The 17,500-nt window shown below is 46.9% G+C and overlaps 1 protein-coding gene across 1 annotated transcript in view; it reads left to right on the top strand.

Annotated features, from left to right (window-relative positions):
* cux1a (cut-like homeobox 1a) overlaps positions 1 to 17,500 on the top strand; it is a 109,143-nt gene that overhangs the window by 78,020 nt on the left and 13,623 nt on the right. Inside the window, exons 13-20 of the mRNA XM_048230296.1 lie at positions 27 to 123; positions 1,306 to 2,082; positions 5,309 to 5,389; positions 7,203 to 7,304; positions 7,878 to 7,964; positions 8,499 to 8,887; positions 9,392 to 9,721; positions 14,712 to 14,871. Coding sequence (XP_048086253.1) covers positions 27 to 123; positions 1,306 to 2,082; positions 5,309 to 5,389; positions 7,203 to 7,304; positions 7,878 to 7,964; positions 8,499 to 8,887; positions 9,392 to 9,721; positions 14,712 to 14,871 — 2,023 coding nt within the window. The remainder of the gene's footprint in view (positions 1 to 26; positions 124 to 1,305; positions 2,083 to 5,308; positions 5,390 to 7,202; positions 7,305 to 7,877; positions 7,965 to 8,498; positions 8,888 to 9,391; positions 9,722 to 14,711; positions 14,872 to 17,500) is intronic.

The following is a 17,500-nucleotide window of genomic DNA, read 5'->3' as shown; positions in this document are numbered from 1 at the left end:
TTCTGTCTGCTCTCTCCCTCCCTCAGGATGGCTATAAGCCCTTGGAGATGCTTCTCCTGGAGAAGTGCGGGGGCGGGCAGTCGGACCACCACTCCCAGCGGTCAGCCAACAGCGGCCTGAGCGGTGGGTCCTTTCTCCCTCCGTCTGTACACTTCCACATCCAACAGCAGCATCTCTGTCTCAGTCTCTCAGTGTCAGCCTTGTGTGATGTGATGCCGTTCCCACAGTGCCAATTAGCTCTTCTGCACATAAGCTGTCATTACACAGTGATTAGTCAGCCTGATTCATTAGCCTTGCTGCCTCAGTCAGTTTGTGATGTGTGTGTGTGTGTGTGTGTTTGTGTGCGTGCGTGTGTGTAGTTTATTGTTTGACCTAGCGTACCACAACAGGACCGTCCGTGACACTTACATTTTTGTGGCTTTGTGTTGTGATGGTCTTATTCTGAAACTAGAAGGCAAAATGTATAGAGTTTGCTAGAGATTTGTATGTGAGATGTGAGTGAATAGTGGTAATGTATTTGTATCAGGTTGAAATTCAAGTGAGTTGCCACGTGGACTTACAAATATTCTGCATGTGTCAGTAGGCCCATTATATTAGGGTGTAGGTGGTGTGTGAAAGTGTGTGGAGGGTGCTGGTACAGAATGCTTCATGAGGGCAGGAGGATGGTGTTGGCAATTTAAGGCTATATGCTAACTAAGCCTCTCTCAGCCACACCATTGGCCTTTCCATTCGGAATTTATTTGTGTGTGTGTGTGTCTGTGCTTTGCATGCTTCGGGTGTGCTGTAAATGTCACCATAAAGTGCCTCTGGAATCCGCAGGAAAACAGGCATTTCATTTGTGTTTTTAAATGCGACTTGGGCTTTTTTCATTCATGGCAGCGTGTTCAAACACACTTTTCTTTTTGCCCTCTTACTCTGTGCATTGTCTCTCCTAACCTTTTTCGCCGTGGTTGATGTGTTAATCTCTTTATGTTGTTTGTCTGCATTCCAGAATGTTCCACTAAAATCTGCTAATCCCAAACCCATGAACCTTTAACTGCTATGCACATCCAAGAAAACCATTTCCACATTGTGTGCATTTGCAATGACTTTGTACGGTCTGCATTGACTCTCTCTCTGCCGCTTTTCAGTGTCTATGTCTTTGAAACGGAATGTATAGCTGAATAGATATTCGTTGCCCTTTTCAATGATAGATGTGGTGCATTTCAAGCTTGTTACACAATATGGCAGCATTAGACATGAAGACCTGAATCCAATTTGTTTGGGGATATTGTTTTGATCCTGTGTGTGTGTGTATGTTTGCAGGCTCTTCGCTGCGTGGTGATAAAGACTCGTCATCAGGAGACGCTCACCAGCGACTTCCTGCCACGTCCATCCCGAGCCCCTCCCCCCTGCGCAGCTCTCCGCCTCCATCGTCCTCCCAGCTCCTGATGCTGCATCGGGGCGCCGGCTCCATCTCCGTGTCGTCGTCGGCCGAGTCGGCCTCCTCGGTCAGCATCAGCGCCAACGGCACGCACCCCTTCTCCCCCGCCGACCTCCTCCCGCCGGGCATGGCGGGCCTGGGCGCCGGCCCGCTGGCCCCGCTGGCCGGCAAGGTGGCCCTCAGCTCGCTGCTCCAGCGCCAGCTCATGCACAGCTTCTACAGCAAGGCGCTGCAGGACTCGTCTCTGCTCTTCCCGGGGCCGCACGGCGCCGCCCACCACCACGGGGCGGCGCACGCCCTCTCGGCCAGCCCGCTGCCCAGCCAGCCGGCCGCCGCCAGCCCGGACGCGGCCAACGGCTCGGCGCCGTCGCCCAGCCGCTCGGAGGGCGCGGGCAGCGCCTCGGAGGGTGAGGACATGGACACGGCGGAGATCGCGCGGCAGGTCAAGGAGCAGCTCATCAAGCACAACATCGGCCAGCGTGTCTTTGGCCACTACGTGCTGGGCCTGTCGCAGGGGTCGGTCAGCGAGATCCTGGCGCGGCCCAAGCCCTGGAGCAAGCTGACCGTGCGCGGCAAGGAGCCCTTCTACAAGATGCGTCAGTTCCTGTCCGACGAGCAGAACATCCTGGCACTGCGCAGCATCCAGGGCCGCCAGAGAGGTGAGCCGGGGTCATCTTCATCTCCTCTGCTCTCACTAACTCCTCTCCCTCCTCCTCCTCCTCCTCCTTCTTCTCCTTCTCCTCTTCCACTAACACTGTGGAATACCAAGCCAATATTCCCATCACTCAACGTCTCCTCTCGAACACTGCACTGTCGTGTCCAGAAATGACAAGTGCATTAGTGTGTCTGAACGGATCACGTAGTGTTTTAACTAAGGGCCCCCGAAAGCTCACCCCTTTTCAGTCATCTGACTGGAGGCCCCACCTTTCTGCTTAACCTTCCTCGGCAGGTCTGATTGACTTTGTGAGAGCCATGTCATCATTTGCGGGCATGTCCTCCATTTAATTGCCTCTTTGAATGGAATTGACCCCGGTGTCCTCATTAATTATTAGTAATTAAGATTCCTCCAGCCAGGATGGCGCACATTCATCTTGGTCTGTCGGCGCGGTTGTCATGTTGGTACAGCTCTCCTCGTCTGTGTCCTCCGCCAGTTAAGAGAGTGAGGGAAAGCACCTCATTAAACATGCACTGATCAGAGCTTAGCCACTGATGAATAGGAGGAAATGTTTGCTTTGGCTCACCAAGGATGGTATTACATTTTACAAGATGTTTTTGGTGTGTGCATCGCCTATCAGAGTTGAGTGTTGACTTTTGAGTGTGTTTTGGTACAGTAAGAGATTCCTCATGCCAAGCACCATGATACTAGGAGGGACAGGAGACAAGTGGAGAAGTGATTGACGCCCAACATGACAGACTTGTGTTGTTTTAAAGGGGGGATTTAATGAAGTCTTGCTCACCCTTAGGGACGTCGTCACCGACGATGTTAACACATCAAAAGGTCTCGCAGTTTAAAGGAACCACAGAGAAGAGCCCGGGAGAAGCTGCCTGGTTTGCGAGCGAAAAGCTTTTAGTTGCGTTCGGCTCTGCCAGGGACAGCACCAGGTCGCACCTTGCCCCCTGGGACACCGTCTCAGCTCCCCTGTCAGAGGTTGACGCAGAAGATGCAAAGGAAAAGTTTGTACGATTGCGATTCTGCGATTTCATAGTTATATTAGAGAGTAATAAGCACTAACTTCTCTGAACTCCGAAGTCTAAGGGAATTCCCATGTTCACATACCATTAAGAGCTAAACAAAAGAACTGCATAAAAAAAAACACAAACAAGAAAAAAAAGAATAATTCTGAAGCGTTGAAATTGTTCTGTTGGGAGATCAAACAAAGGTATGTTGTCAGACACGCTGTAGATTCCTCCCCACAGGAGCGGGCAGATGCGGTCAAGGCGCGGCATTTCAAAGAGCGCTTTTATTGATTAATCATTCCCTCAAGTGAGTAGTGCGAGTACCCTCCAGTTGCTTCTCCAGGCTAATGAAAGCGCGCGGCTCATGAATTATTCAGGGAAGATAATGAGGTTGCTCGAGTGGGCCGCTCCCCTGGGCCCCGCGCCTAGGATGCCGGCGGAGGAAGCACTCGTGGGAGCGACCGGCGGGCGGGCGGTTTGAACGGGCCCCGGGAAAGGGGGCTCCTAGCATGGATATGCAGCGTACGACGCCAGTGTGTCGGTGCGGTGAGAATTACAAAACAAGACAACACTGAGAGAGATGTGTGTATGTCTCTCTCTCTGTATGTGTATATATGTGTGTGTGTGTGTGTGTGGGGGGGGTGGTTTGGGTCTGCTCGTCATCATTGCCGAGACAGGCAGGAAGGCAGGCAGGTCAGGGCTTGACGATAGCAGGCAAGCAGCGGAAGAGAAGGTGATCAAGTGTGAGGTGTGTCACCTTTGCGTGTGTGTGTGTGAACAGATGTGGTAAGAGAAGAAGATGGGGGGGTGCAGAAACATCAACAAAGAGCCAGTCATGTGTCTGAGTCTTCCGTCAGAAACACAGACGGATTTCTCTCTGACGGACGCCATAACTCTGATGCACAAGAGGCCTGTCTGTCTGTCTGTCTGTCTGTCTTTTTTATTTTCCTTCTCCTGGTTCTTTTTTTTTGTCTCGTCTCGTTTGTTGTTGTTAGCGTGAACGTTACCCCCGTGGCGGCGAGGGGATCTGCCAACCGCGCCAAGCCCAGAGCGAGTGGAGCTGCCGCCTGGCACGGTGCAACGTTGGCGCGGCGCGGTGCGGCACTGTGCAGCACGGGGGCCGAACGCTCTCTCTCTCTCTCTCTCTGCCCGTCGGGCCGTTGGTCTGGAACGGCTTCAAGGGAGCTGGCGCTGGCCTGGCACGCTGCCCTGGACCTGTCTGCCTGTGGTTCCCCTCGTGAGAAATGGCCATGTTCAGGCATAAAGAAACACATGCTCGCGCCTCAACACACAGAGGCAGCACAGCGGAGGATGAGGAGTCCAAGTAATGAGCGCAGTCAGTCATTACGGAGCATCTTGGGGAGGGAGGAGTGGAGCGTGTGAGCTCAGGTGGACCTGACATGCAAGGGTGGCTCTCTCTGTTCATGGTTAATTACATTATTAACCAGTATCTAATAAGAACACTGAGATGCCTATTTATTTATTTGCCATACCCCAGTTTTGCAATACTATCTTTTTCTTTTTTTTCTTTAAGAAGGGGGGTGCAGCATTAATCTTTATACATTGTTCTGGTCTGGCTTGAGTGTAATAGAAAGAGAGAGAGAGATGTGACTCGTTTTGCAAAAAGCGTCAGCTTTGACCCAAAATGCCAGTTGTCCGCTTTGAGAAGTGCAATTCAATTTGAGGCCAGTCACATTTGGGAATACGTGTCTTTTAGGAGCAGTGTTCTCTTAAAAGTCCTTCAAAGTCCATAACTAAGTGAATTACTCTTTGCCTTTCATTAAGCTTCGACCAAATCAAATCTAAAAAACACGCTTAATATGGAAACACTGTGGAAAGAAGTCGTCAGGTGACAAAGACTGTGTTAAAGTGTTAATGGTTTTGGAGGTAGAACATTGATTTCAGATGATGTATGGTAGCACAAAACGGCAAAGGCAGTACCTTTTGGCAGTACCTGAACATTTTGGGTGTCGTGTTTTTACACTGGAAGATAAACCCTTGAATTTCGGGATGACAGTTTTTGTTCTCGGTGCCGAAGCCTATGACCTTGGGTAGCTAGCACCATGTTACAAAGTTGGCCCTAGTGGTGATGGTTGTCAGTCGATGCTAAAATCCAGGCACAGCACTCCATTGCCTCATGCTTTTGACTGAGCGTAGGGGGGCTTCTGTCTGACCTCTGTTTATCTGTTGCCACTTGTTTTCCAACAGAGAACCCAGGCCAGAACCTGAACAGGGTGTTTCAGGAGGTTCCGAAGCGAAGAACCGGCTCCGAAGGCTCCTCGAGGCCAGGTGTGTGCTCTGCGTTGTTTTTTTTTTGTTTTGTTTTTTTTTTTGTTTTTTTTTGAGAGCGCGTTTTTCACAAACAGGTGGAGTAATGCTCCGCTGGCTAGTGTCCATGTTGTGTTAGCCGTTCTGTCGTTTTCTTCTGGCCTGGTGTCTGTATGGGGGGGGATAAAAACGCAAGGGGCAAGGTCAGGGTCGACAGCCGGTAAGTATTTTATATAGGTCTATCTGTGTACTTTGTGGCCTTGAATGTGTATATAATGTGGTGTGTGTGTGTGTGTGTGTGTGTTGGTGTCAGTCCTCTGCGTGCCACCCACTGGTGTTGCTGGTGGTCGTATTTCCCCTGGGCTCTGGGGATTACTTCCAGGTCAGTAGGGGGTTGGAGTGGGGGCGGTGGGGGAATGGCCCAGCTGTTGTCCTCACACCCCAGTGAGCCTGACCTTCCCCGCTGCAAAAGCCCACGCCGCCCAAACGTCTCCCTCTGCAGCCAGCCCGGTCTGGGTCGGTCCGCACAGACTCTGTGGGTGGACAGGAGGGTGGGTGGACAGGAGGGTGGGTGGGTGGTTGGGGGTTTGGTCTGTCTCCTCTAGTGAAGTCATATTGTTTTGCCCTGGTTCACCTTAGTGATCAAGGATAATGGGGGCACATCTAAAAACAAAACAAACAAATAGGACAGGTGTAGGGGGCTAAAGCTTTTGGCGAGGTCAGTGTGAGGTGGTTGGAGCATGTGAGCGTGTAGTATGAAGCCCCAGAACCAAAGCACAAACTGCGTATACTATTTAAAGATTATATTTGGAGTTATATATAAAAAAAAGAAACTTTTTTGCTGAAGCCGTAGTGCAGAGAATGTCTCTGAGGACGCGCACACAGCACAGGGCATCAGGGCCGAGCGCTCCGGGGTCAGGCGGGCTAAGAGCCTTCCGCCCAAACACGCTGCAAAATGAGATATCTGTGGCTCTAGGGCATTTCCCCCAAATCCTCTCATTTCCTCTCGCTGGTGACAGAAGAAAGGCTGTGCAGGGACTGGGTAACAGCAAAAGGCATGTGTGTTGTGTGTGTACGCGCGTGTGTGTGTGGCTATGCCCGCGCGTGTGTGTATGTATGTATGTGCGTGTGTAGTGTGTTCCATATGTATAGTGGGGATGCAGAACTCTGAGTTTCACTGAGGGCATGAGTTGTGCGACTTTGGCATGGCATCACTGTGTGTGTGTGTGTGTGTGTGGGTGTGTATCGGGCGGTGTGCTGGTCTCTGCTGTGCGTAGGAGTGCGGCTCAGTGCTGAAGGTGCTGTAGGGAGCAGTGGGCTCCCAACCTGTTGGGGCGTGGGGGGATTTCTGGAACCTTCTGAAGCTCCTGTCATCCCCATTAGTCAGCTACTGCTGTCGGTGCTCTAGGGACCTGGAATACGGAGCACAAACACTAAGTCAGCCCGAACAGGAACGGCCCCTTCATCTCCTCTGGCACTCATCTCTTTCTTTCTTTCTTTCTTTCTTTTTTCTTTCTTTTTTCTTTCTTTCTTTCTTTCTTTCTTTCTTTTTTTCTTTATTTGCTCATCTCATGGTTCTCTTCATCTTGGTTGCGCTTTCTCTTTCCTTTGTTGATTTCATGTTTTTATTCTATATTGTTTTTCTTTGGGCTTTACTCTGTTTCTGTACTTCTTCTTTCTTTTACAATTTCTCTCTGATTTTTTTTCTTTTCTTTCTTTTTTGTCCACTTTTTTCCTGTCTTTATCCCCCCCCCTCCTCCTTCTCTCCCTCCTTCCTCTTCTCCCTTGCCTGCCCGCCCGCTCACTCGCCTGCTCTCTCTCCCTCTCTCCTCAGGGAACATCACCACACGGATCCGCACCCCGGAGGGCGGCTCGGACGAGGCCATCCGCTCCATCCTGGAGCAGGCCAAGAGGGAGCTGCAGGTGCAGAGAGCAGGTAATGGCCTGTGGACACACACACACACACACACACACACACACACACACACACACACACACAGGGACACTGTCTGTGCAATGAGTCGAGGAGGAAGGCCCTTTCCACAACACTAGCCACCTACTCTTCCATGAGAGGGGGCTGGTCAAGACATGGAGATGTGATGCAGTACTATGGGGTTGGGTAAGGAGTTTAAGGTCACTCGTTGGTTAAAGGGTAACTCAGTAATATTTGCAGGACTTTAGCTTTACTCTTTTGTGTTTAGTTGTTTTTTGGGTCGAGGTTCTCTCAGGAACACAGTTGTCTGGTTAGTCAAATGACATGCAGAACACAGAAATGTTGTCATAGGATTGTATTTGGTTATTTGATTTGAGTGTGATGTTTGTTTGTCCGATGACTGTATGTTTCTAAATGACGTCACACATACATAACACTTACCCGCCTGTATAACTGCATCCCTATGACTTTAACCCCCCCCCCCCCCACCCCCAACCCTTTCCTTACCCATCCTCCTGATGGTGCTACCCCACCTAACCCCACCTCTACTCTACTGCTCTGCCCCAACCGCTGCAGATGGCGTGGGAGAGAGCGAGCCACCTCCCGCTTACCCTCGGGGCTTTGGAAGCTTCTCCCAAAAATATGCCCACATTCTCAGCCTGGGTGAGGAACTTTTACTCTTAGATCCATCACCAACTGTACCCACCCAGAGAAACAAGCTGTTCACTCCCAACACTCACAGAAACAAAATGGCTGAGGGCAAGCAGTGAAGGACATGCTTGGGTAGTAGGGAGTATAAGCAAGGGAGAGAGGTTTAATAATCAGCTGGGAAAAGGAGGATTTCACATGAGAACAGATACCTTCCAAACGCACACAAAGTGTTAGAATCTTGTAGAGGTACTTATAATACCAGGGCATGAGTATGATTTCCTGAGAGCAAAAATAATGACAAACTGTGTGTGTCTTGCATGTACTGCAAGGCACTTTGTTTAGCACTGTCTGCAACATGAGTATGTTTGCCACAATGTGTTCTTTAATGTACACTGAAATCTTCATAAAGACCCTGACAGTTGAGTTTTGTTGTATTTGCCTTGGGGTGTTGTGTGTGTGTGTGTGTGTGTGTGCGCGCGCGCGTGTGTGTGCGTATGTGTGTGTACGTATGTGTGAGCTCTGTTTGATCCTCTCTCTCTCCCACAGTAGAGTCATCTCTGCCCGCCACCTCCTGCGGCCCAGCCGAAGCCATGCGCTGTGTGATGGAGAGCCAGGCGGCCTCCCTGAAGGCTTCGCTCCCCCAGACGGAGCTCTCCCTGCTGGGGCCCAAGCTGCTCTCGTCCCCCCTGTCCTACTCGCCCATGGCCCTCTCGCTGAAGAAGCCTCCTCCCTCCCCGGCGCCTCTGCCGGACCCCCCTGGTCCGCCGGTGGTGAAGAAAGAAGGAGAGGACACCCCCATCTCGGACACGACCCTGGGAGGAGCCTCCTCCTCCTTGTCCTCCTGGAGGGACTGGGGCAACATCCAATCAGATCGCCGCTGGGGCGGGGCTCTGCTGATGACGGACGACGCATTCAACCAAGACGAGGTGAAGGAGGTAACCGTAGACACAGCACTGTTTCTCTGCAGTGTTTTAAAGCCACAGCACTGTGGAGCCAGGAATCATTGTCTAAATGTTATGCTTAACAATTTTATAGTTAAGTCTGTATAGTATTAGTCTAGTATTCAAGTCACTAATCACCGCATAGGGAATAGTGACTTAAAAGAATCCTACTTTTTCCTTCTCCTCACGTTTTGCACGGAATTGCCAAAGGAATAATATAGACTTGCAGTAGAACAAAATACCTGACATGCATGCATGCACGCATACATAGTATAGACCCTTTCAAGAGAGTTTCATTATCAGCATCATAGGTGGCCCCACAAGGCTTCCGTTTTAACATTCCATATGTTATCTTAATGTAGAGGAAGTAGATTGGGAATCAAATAGAACATTCAAGCATTGTTTTTGTTTTTATTGTTGAAAGGGTCTATATGACATAGAGCGGTGTAATATTCTCTATTTATCTCCCTCCCTGCCTGCTCCTTCTCTCTCTTCTAGCAGAAGCCCCCTCGCCTGCCCGCTGTGGCACTGCCCCCCTCCTCTCTGGACCCCTGGAAGGACTGGGCCGGTGGCGGCGGAGGTGGTAGCGGCAGCGGCGGCGCCGACTCGCCGTACCCGCAGACCTCCCCCCAGAACAGCCCGCTGCCCTCATCCTCCTCCTCGCCCCTGCTGGCGCTGAACAAGCCGGCCAAGGCGCCCGTGCCGCCACTCACCCCGGAGCAGTACGAGCTCTACCTGCACCAGGACGTGGACACCGTGGAGCTCACGCAGCAGGTCAAGGAGCGCCTGGCCAAGAACGGCATCTGCCAGCGCATGTTCGGCGAGAAGGTGGGTGCTTTTGAAGGCCTCTCGAGCAACGTAATCCTAAAACGTGCAGAACATGACTACATCATCTAAATACTGACTATACTGTCTTCTGTCAGATTATGTAAACATGCATCTGTCCAGCCAAGCATGTTTGAACTTCGTTCTTCCTATGAAACCAATGTGTTAGATAAATGCACTGGGGATCACCATTATTATGACCGCCCGCTGTGGCGGCGGTCATATAGGTTTAGTCAGATTTTTTTTTTTTTTTCTTTTTCGCATGCCCAAATTTCCGTCAATGATTCCCGGGACACTGAAAGACCGGGGTACACGAAACTTGGTGGACATGTAACCCCACATGGATAGCATGGAACCATCGTTTTTCGTTTTGATCTGTAGCCCCTCCGCTGAATTGGACCCCGAAAGGAGGGTAGGGCGACACAGTTTTCTGTGAATATCTCGAAAACCCATTAGGGTTTAGGAGGACCATTTTTTTTGTATGTTGATCTCAAGGGGCCATGTCAACCCATTCCATAACCACTCATTTCATGTATAGCCACCTAGTTAAACACAAAAAGTAAAAAAATGAGGTGGTGTAATTGAAGGTATCTGTGACCTAACATAGTCAAAACTGCACAAAATTGGAAGTGTAGGATCATTATGACACCCTATGTATGCACGCCAAGTTTTGTGGAATTCCGTTCATGGGGGCCACACAATAAATTAATTTATGTTACTATACACCAACTGGCCTGTAGGTGGCGGAGACAGTTTTCTGTGAATATCTCGAGAACCGTAGGGCCTAGGAGGTCCACCTTTTTTTTTTGTATGTTGGTCTTGGGGGCATGTCAACCCATCCCATTACCACTTATTTCATGTATAGCGCCACCTAGTTAAAAAATTAAAAGCAAAAAATTAGGTGTTTTCATCTCAATATCTCTGGCTGACAAGGTCAAAACTGCACGAAATTAAAAGAGTAGGATCATTATGACACCCTCTGAATGCATGCCAAGTTTTGTGTACTTTCGTTCATGGGGGGCCTTACAATAAAATAATTTATGTGTACATTTAGTGACATTACACCAACAAGGATTCCCGGGACACTGAAAGACCGGGGTACACAAAACTTGGTGAGCATGTACCCCACATGGATAGCATGGAACCGTCATTTTCGTTTTCATCTGCAGCCCCCGCTGGACTGGACCCCCCAAAGGAGGGTAGGGCAGACACAGTTCTCTGTGAATCTTTTATGGTATGTTGGTCTCAAGGGCCCACATCAACCTGGCTCATAATCACTCATTTCTGATTTGCCCCGGTAAAAAAAAATGAAAATCAGTAGGATTAAAAAGAAAGCCAAAATAATATTCATCATCATCATCATGGCTGCATTTTCAGTATTGGCGAGAAGTAGTCGTTTGTCCACTAGATGGCGCATCGTTGCAGTGAGACGTAATTTTGTTGGAAGTTAAAAGTGGGTTGGAAAAAAAACAATGGACGCTTCATACAAGGACTGTAATTTACCGCAGCTTAACATCTAATAAGGATGGGACGATGTTCACATGAAGTGTAATTCCCATTTCTTCTTGAAGCGAAATAAATCTAAGGATGTTTTCGGACCTGCTTGGTTTTTACTGCAGATACGTTAATCTTGTAATATCAATAAGGACCTAGGTAATGTTACCGTTAAGCGTTGGTTGAGTGATGGAGGCATTTGATTGATTGCATTTGTAGAAAACTATAAATGCGGTTATATAAAGCAAATTGATAGCAGCACTGTTTGTATCTTTTCGACTGTCATTTATTGCACGTGCTACAAAATCATTCTGTGCAATGGAAGATTTACCAACGCGTTAACCGGTCTGATACAGTTTTGCCTATACATCGTGAGACTGAGGCGCCTGTTTATTTTGTTTTAAGTGGCGTGCAGGGTGTGAGGAGGGGAATCGATGTGCTTTGATTACAGCTTGGTAGTTGTAGTCTGTGAAATTAAAAAGCACGTGTGTGTGTGAAGTATCCAAACAATGACACCTTCATTTCATTATGGCTGCTTTAGCAAAACACCTTAAGCTACTGTGTAGTGGGTCCCATTTAGAAGTGGCTACTTCATTCGCTTTCCTTGACTCATGGAGCTGCGTGAATGTTATTACAACTTTTCGCCACGATATGACAGTTTAAGTCCGCTTGATACTGTAAAAAGTAAGCCATTGGTTTTCAAAGGAGATTTTATTTGTGTCGCCAGCATAGCCTATTGACAATTTATGTTTGTCAATAGGCCTACCTTTATAATCCTACCTGTAGCTTAGGGAAGCTAACAACTTTCTATTAGGATCTAGTTTGTTAGTTACCGTTTTGTCATAACTCCCTGATGCATTTTTGCATTTAGAATAGCCAGAGCGTGTTTATCTCAATCGGAAAATTAAACAATATTGGGTGCCTATGGACTAGGCTGGGTGAACCCAGCCTGATCTGCCCGCTATTTATTTTTTGATTTCTTAAAAGATTGAGCTTGGTCTGATGAAAGCCAGACTAGCCATGGACCTCAGTTAAACAATGCAAGGGAACATGAATCAGCCTATATTTGCACTAACAATAGCGGACAAAAGCTTTTTCAACTTTGGCCCGTTAAAATGTGTATGAACAGTCTAGCGACGCATTTCATCAAGGCCCATTTGGACATGTCAGTTATTTGCACCACTGGTTAGATGTAAAACAGCATTTCGTTTCAGACTAGGCTACTGTTACTTAATTTGTGCATTAACAATAACGTTTCAGACTACTGTTACTTAATTTGTGCATTGACAATAAAGTATTACATGAACTAAAGATGACTAAAATCTTATGTAGAAGAAGAAACATTCACAAAAAAATCCATCCATCCAAAATGACCTTTGTTTTGATAGCTGTTGAAAACGGCATGGAACTGACAGAGATGTTTTTGTTTATAAATACATATAAATAAATAACATTATGCTGATACCTTTTGCTTTTCCCAAATACAATGTAGCCTACAGGTGTAAGTGACCTTTCATCAATCCAGTTGCAATGGATGAACTGTGATGAACTGCCCTACTTGTGATTGTTTAGAGATTTTAAAAGGTTTTATAACAATTCTACATCTTCTTTGGCTATTCTACAATCTATTCACCTTTTCAGCACCAGTAGGGTACTTTCTGTGCAGCCAGCACACACACTCAGGCATGCCAAACAAGCATACACAAAAAGTTTCAAGAGTGGGGATGGAGTAAAATATGGAGACAAATTGAAGTGTGATTTATTTTCATGAACGGATGTACAGGACAGTGTTAATTTCGGTCAGGCGAGGCGAGGAAATATGTTCGTCAACTACCTTTTTTTTTTTTTCATGACTAAGGCGAGGCGATGTGAGGCGGCAGTAATGTCCTGAAACACTGACTAAGACTATCTTAAGATGCATTATTGTTGTAAAAAAAGACAAGACTAAAATGTTTTGAATGAAATAAAACTAAGATAAAATCTCCCTTCATGTTCGTCTACAAAATGAAGACAGAATATCTAGCTGTTATGTTTTCAAAATATTCGAATGAGTTTATCGCGAACAGCTTTCCTGGAGGCTAGTCGTTGCTGCTGCTGCAACCCTGTGGCTGCAAATAACCTAAAACTACATGGAACAAGAACACTGGAGATTTCTGCCAGAGTTAGCAAGCTAACTACCTAAGCTTTATGCCACAATGCTACATACCCAGAAGTTGAAGCTTCTCTCATACAAATTAACATCCCCCAGAATGTCCATACGAAAATGTTCAGCATGTAATGTCAACTATTCATCTAGTTAGACTGATGATGCAAAGTTTGCTAGCAAGTAAGCTAATATGGAAAGTTAAGCTAGCATGTTAGCTATGGCTAAGATGGAGAGTCTGTTTGGGGAATGTGTTGTGTTTGGGCGCATATCGCCATTTAGCGAGGCAGAGTAAAACATTAATAGTTTGGCCTACAACAGTGTTTCTCAAACTCTTTCAGTTTCAGGACCACTTAAATAACCCTAGCTAAAAAAAACTATACTATACTATACTTCAACAGTGGCCTATAATTAGTCTACACAATAGGCCTATTCACTGAACCACCTTGCTTATTGTCTTTGCACTTTGCTTATTGTGTCAGAGGATTCATACTGTATGATTTAAATTGGCATATCTTACATAGACAGTGTTGCAGAACTGTTTGGATTTACATACAAGTTATATTGCAAACAACTCATCTATATTATATTTTACCCGCCTGCTCAAGGACCACTTGGGATAGCTTGCAGACCACCAATGATCCCGGACCACACTTTGAGAAACACTGGTCACGAATATGACAGTGGTCCAGTCAAATCTTTACTGTCTATGGTCAAATCCCAGCCGAGCTATAACTGTAGCTCGACTTACCTGTGCATGTAAACATACTGACTGACAAAAAAATCACAATGAGTAATTATAACAGACGAGTAGCCCTGTGGACACACAATGTTGTTGGACAATTGAGATGTGTGAAACACTATTTGACTCAAATGGTAATCAGAAATAATTTGTTAAAAAAAAAAGACTAAAATGTGTTGACTAAAACTGACTAAGACTAAGATACCTTTAGTTTTCTTTTGACTAAAACTAGACTAAAATAGCCAGAGACTTTTTATTAGAACTAAAACTTGACTAACAAAAATTATATTTGAATGACTAAATATGACAAAGACTAAAAAGGACATTTCGTCACAAGACTAAGACTAAGACTAAATTAAAAATAGGTGATAAAATTAACACTAGTACAGGACTGAGCGGCGGTCATATTTTGTACCGCTATGCGGTACATCTAGTTAATGGGATATTCAAGGAAGGACTTATTAGGGGAAACTAGTCGTAATGTTGACCATAAGAACTGGCCACAGCAACTATAAAACTGAACTGTAACTTTGGCACATAACTTCTATCACTGAATAATTGTGGATATAAATAAAGCTGGAGATACATCTGTGTTTGTGTGTGTGTGTGTGCAGGTGCTTGGCCTGTCTCAGGGGAGTGTGAGTGACATGCTGTCTCGGCCGAAGCCGTGGAGTAAGCTCACTCAGAAGGGCCGAGAGCCGTTCATCCGCATGCAGCTGTGGCTCAACACAGAGCTGGGCCAGGGTCTGCTGCCGCTACAGCCGCCCACACACGGTAAGACACATGCACGCCCACATACACACACACACACACACACACACACACACACACACACACACGCACACACTAATCTTCCTCCCACATATACATGCTCTCACTTGTAGACGCACACAAACAACTTCACACCTCTCTGCACTCATGCATGCTGCACATGTAGAATATGCACAACTTTTACACACTCCGAGATGATCATATAAACATGCTTGCACACACACACACACACACACACACACACACACACACACACACACACACACACACACTTATATACCCACACAGAGATGCACATACGTTCTCACTCACACAGGGAGGGCATAGAATACATACTCATACAACCTCATGAATACATGCAAGGAGCAAGGAACAGGAATGTATATAGTATGTATGTGTATAAATAGCATGAATTAGACTTCATGAATATGGAACACATACCCAGAAGGGTGAATAAAACTTGAAGTCAGTTCCACACACACAGACACTGTGGGCAAAATGTATGCATAACCCTACGCACTCATACGCACACTGAATATCACTCCAAAGTCAATCCACTCTTTACCAGCAACTAGAAATTCAGGCTTTGTTAGGTAGCACTGTGAACTGTTGTTCAGTCATCTCTCTCTATGATAGAGGACACCACACACAAACACACACACACACACACACATACACACGCCCGTCCTGATGTCCGCATTGCTGGGAGCTGGGTTATGTAGGGTGACTGAGTGAGTTGCTAATTCGGGATGCTAATTAAGACAGAAGGCCTAGGCAGCGAAGAGGTGATGCGGGGGGGGAAGGACGATCACACACACACACACACACACACACACACACACACACAGCTTGCAAAAGGGGGGCTTCTATGTGCATTTGGTGTCCACTCTGTTTAATATGTGTATTGATTGCAAGCTCTGTGTGAGTGAATGTGCGTACGTGTGTGCATGTGTATGTGTAGTCACATTTGCATCAAAGAGTGTTTTCCCCCTCCTGTCATCAGGCAATGTTTTTTTATTTTATTTATTTATTTATTGTACTGTTTATTTTTTCTGCCGCATGGACGTCTGTGGTTGAAAAAAGCACTCACTGACAAGATGCATCAGCTTTCACATTGGTTGTGGTTTCACTGACCTGATTTTGTAGAAGCGGGTTGTGTGTTAGTGTGTGCTTGTGTGTGTGTTAGTGTGTGTGTGAGTGAGTGAGTGAGGTGTGTGTGTGTGTGTGTGTGTGTGCGCGCGCGCAGGCTGTCAGATATTATGAAGGAGCATTCTCTTGAGCTTAGGGGTGGGGGTTAGCGTAGGGAAGGCTTTGAGGGTACTGGGTAAAGAGGGGGGGCTCTTTCTCCGGAGGGTGGCTTGGTCTCCGGGGTCTCTGTAGCTGTTGTAATCAATTACAGCACAGTACAGAGATGTTGTGTGTTATAATTACTGAGCTCTGGATGTTCCTTTTGGCATTACACACACATGCATGTGTGTGTGGTTGGGTGTTCAGGTGAGTGAGGTGGGGCTTGGGGGGATGGGGGTGATTGTGTGTCATTCGCTGATTAATATGCAAATTATCGACCAATCAGATGATGAATGGGAACAGCACCCTGTCCATGTAGCTAGTCTGTGATAAATTATGGCAGTATGCACCCACACTTACGCAGGCCATGCCAACACCACACGCACACACACTCACACACACACACACACACACACACACACACACACTCACACTCACACACACACACACTCATTTGAGGCAGACACATCATATCTACATTATACTCTCTTGTTCTTATCAGCCAGTGATATATAGATTAGAGTCCTGATTGGGGGTTAGGGGGCTGATGGCTTTTAAAACAGGACTGAGAGTGCATGCAGCAGAAACGGCTGTTTGCTTAATCCTATGTGTGTGTGACAGAGAGAGAGAGAGAGGTTGAGATTGTGAAGGACATGGATGGTGTTCCTCTGATTCCTTTAATGGGCCACTTGTTAGAATGCTGCATTGATAGGAGCTGATATTTCATAGAAAATACACAAGAGTGCACTATCGCTTTCACTCTCTCACACACACACACATTCTCTCTCTCTCTCTCTCTCATATTCATACACACACACACATACACAGAAACAGACAAACATGTTGTCCTTGCAAGTTAGGATGGGGCAAAGTGCACTGAAATGAAGAAGCGGAAGAGTGAGGCATTAGGTTGATTATTTGCGTGGTTCTGAAAAGTGAGCGTTGGGTTGATTATTTGCGTGGTTCTGAAAAGTGAGCGTTGGGTTGATTATTTGCGTGGTTCTGAAAAGTGAGCTTTGGGTTGATTATTTATGTGGTTCTGAAAAGTGAGCGTTGGGTTGATTATTTGCGTGGTTCTGAAAAGTGAGCGTTGGGTTGATTATTTGTGTGGCTCTGAAAAGTGAGCGTTGGGTTGATTATTTGTGGCTCTGCTGTTGATTGAATGCTCTTCAGAGCGCTGCGGATGGACACGTCAGCACCCTGTCACACTGAAAATGCATGAAATTCAGACGAGCCGGCCTGCCAATGCTAGTGTTGTTGACATGGGGCTGACGGCACAAAGCAGGGATGAGACGGCCCGTGTGAGGATCGCAGCGTGTGTGTGTGTGTGTGTGTGTGTGTGTGT

Source organism: Alosa alosa, chromosome 2 (assembly GCF_017589495.1).
Source record: "Alosa alosa isolate M-15738 ecotype Scorff River chromosome 2, AALO_Geno_1.1, whole genome shotgun sequence".
Lineage (NCBI taxonomy): Eukaryota > Metazoa > Chordata > Actinopteri > Clupeiformes > Clupeidae > Alosa > Alosa alosa.
This window is presented reverse-complemented; position numbering and strand designations above follow the sequence as displayed.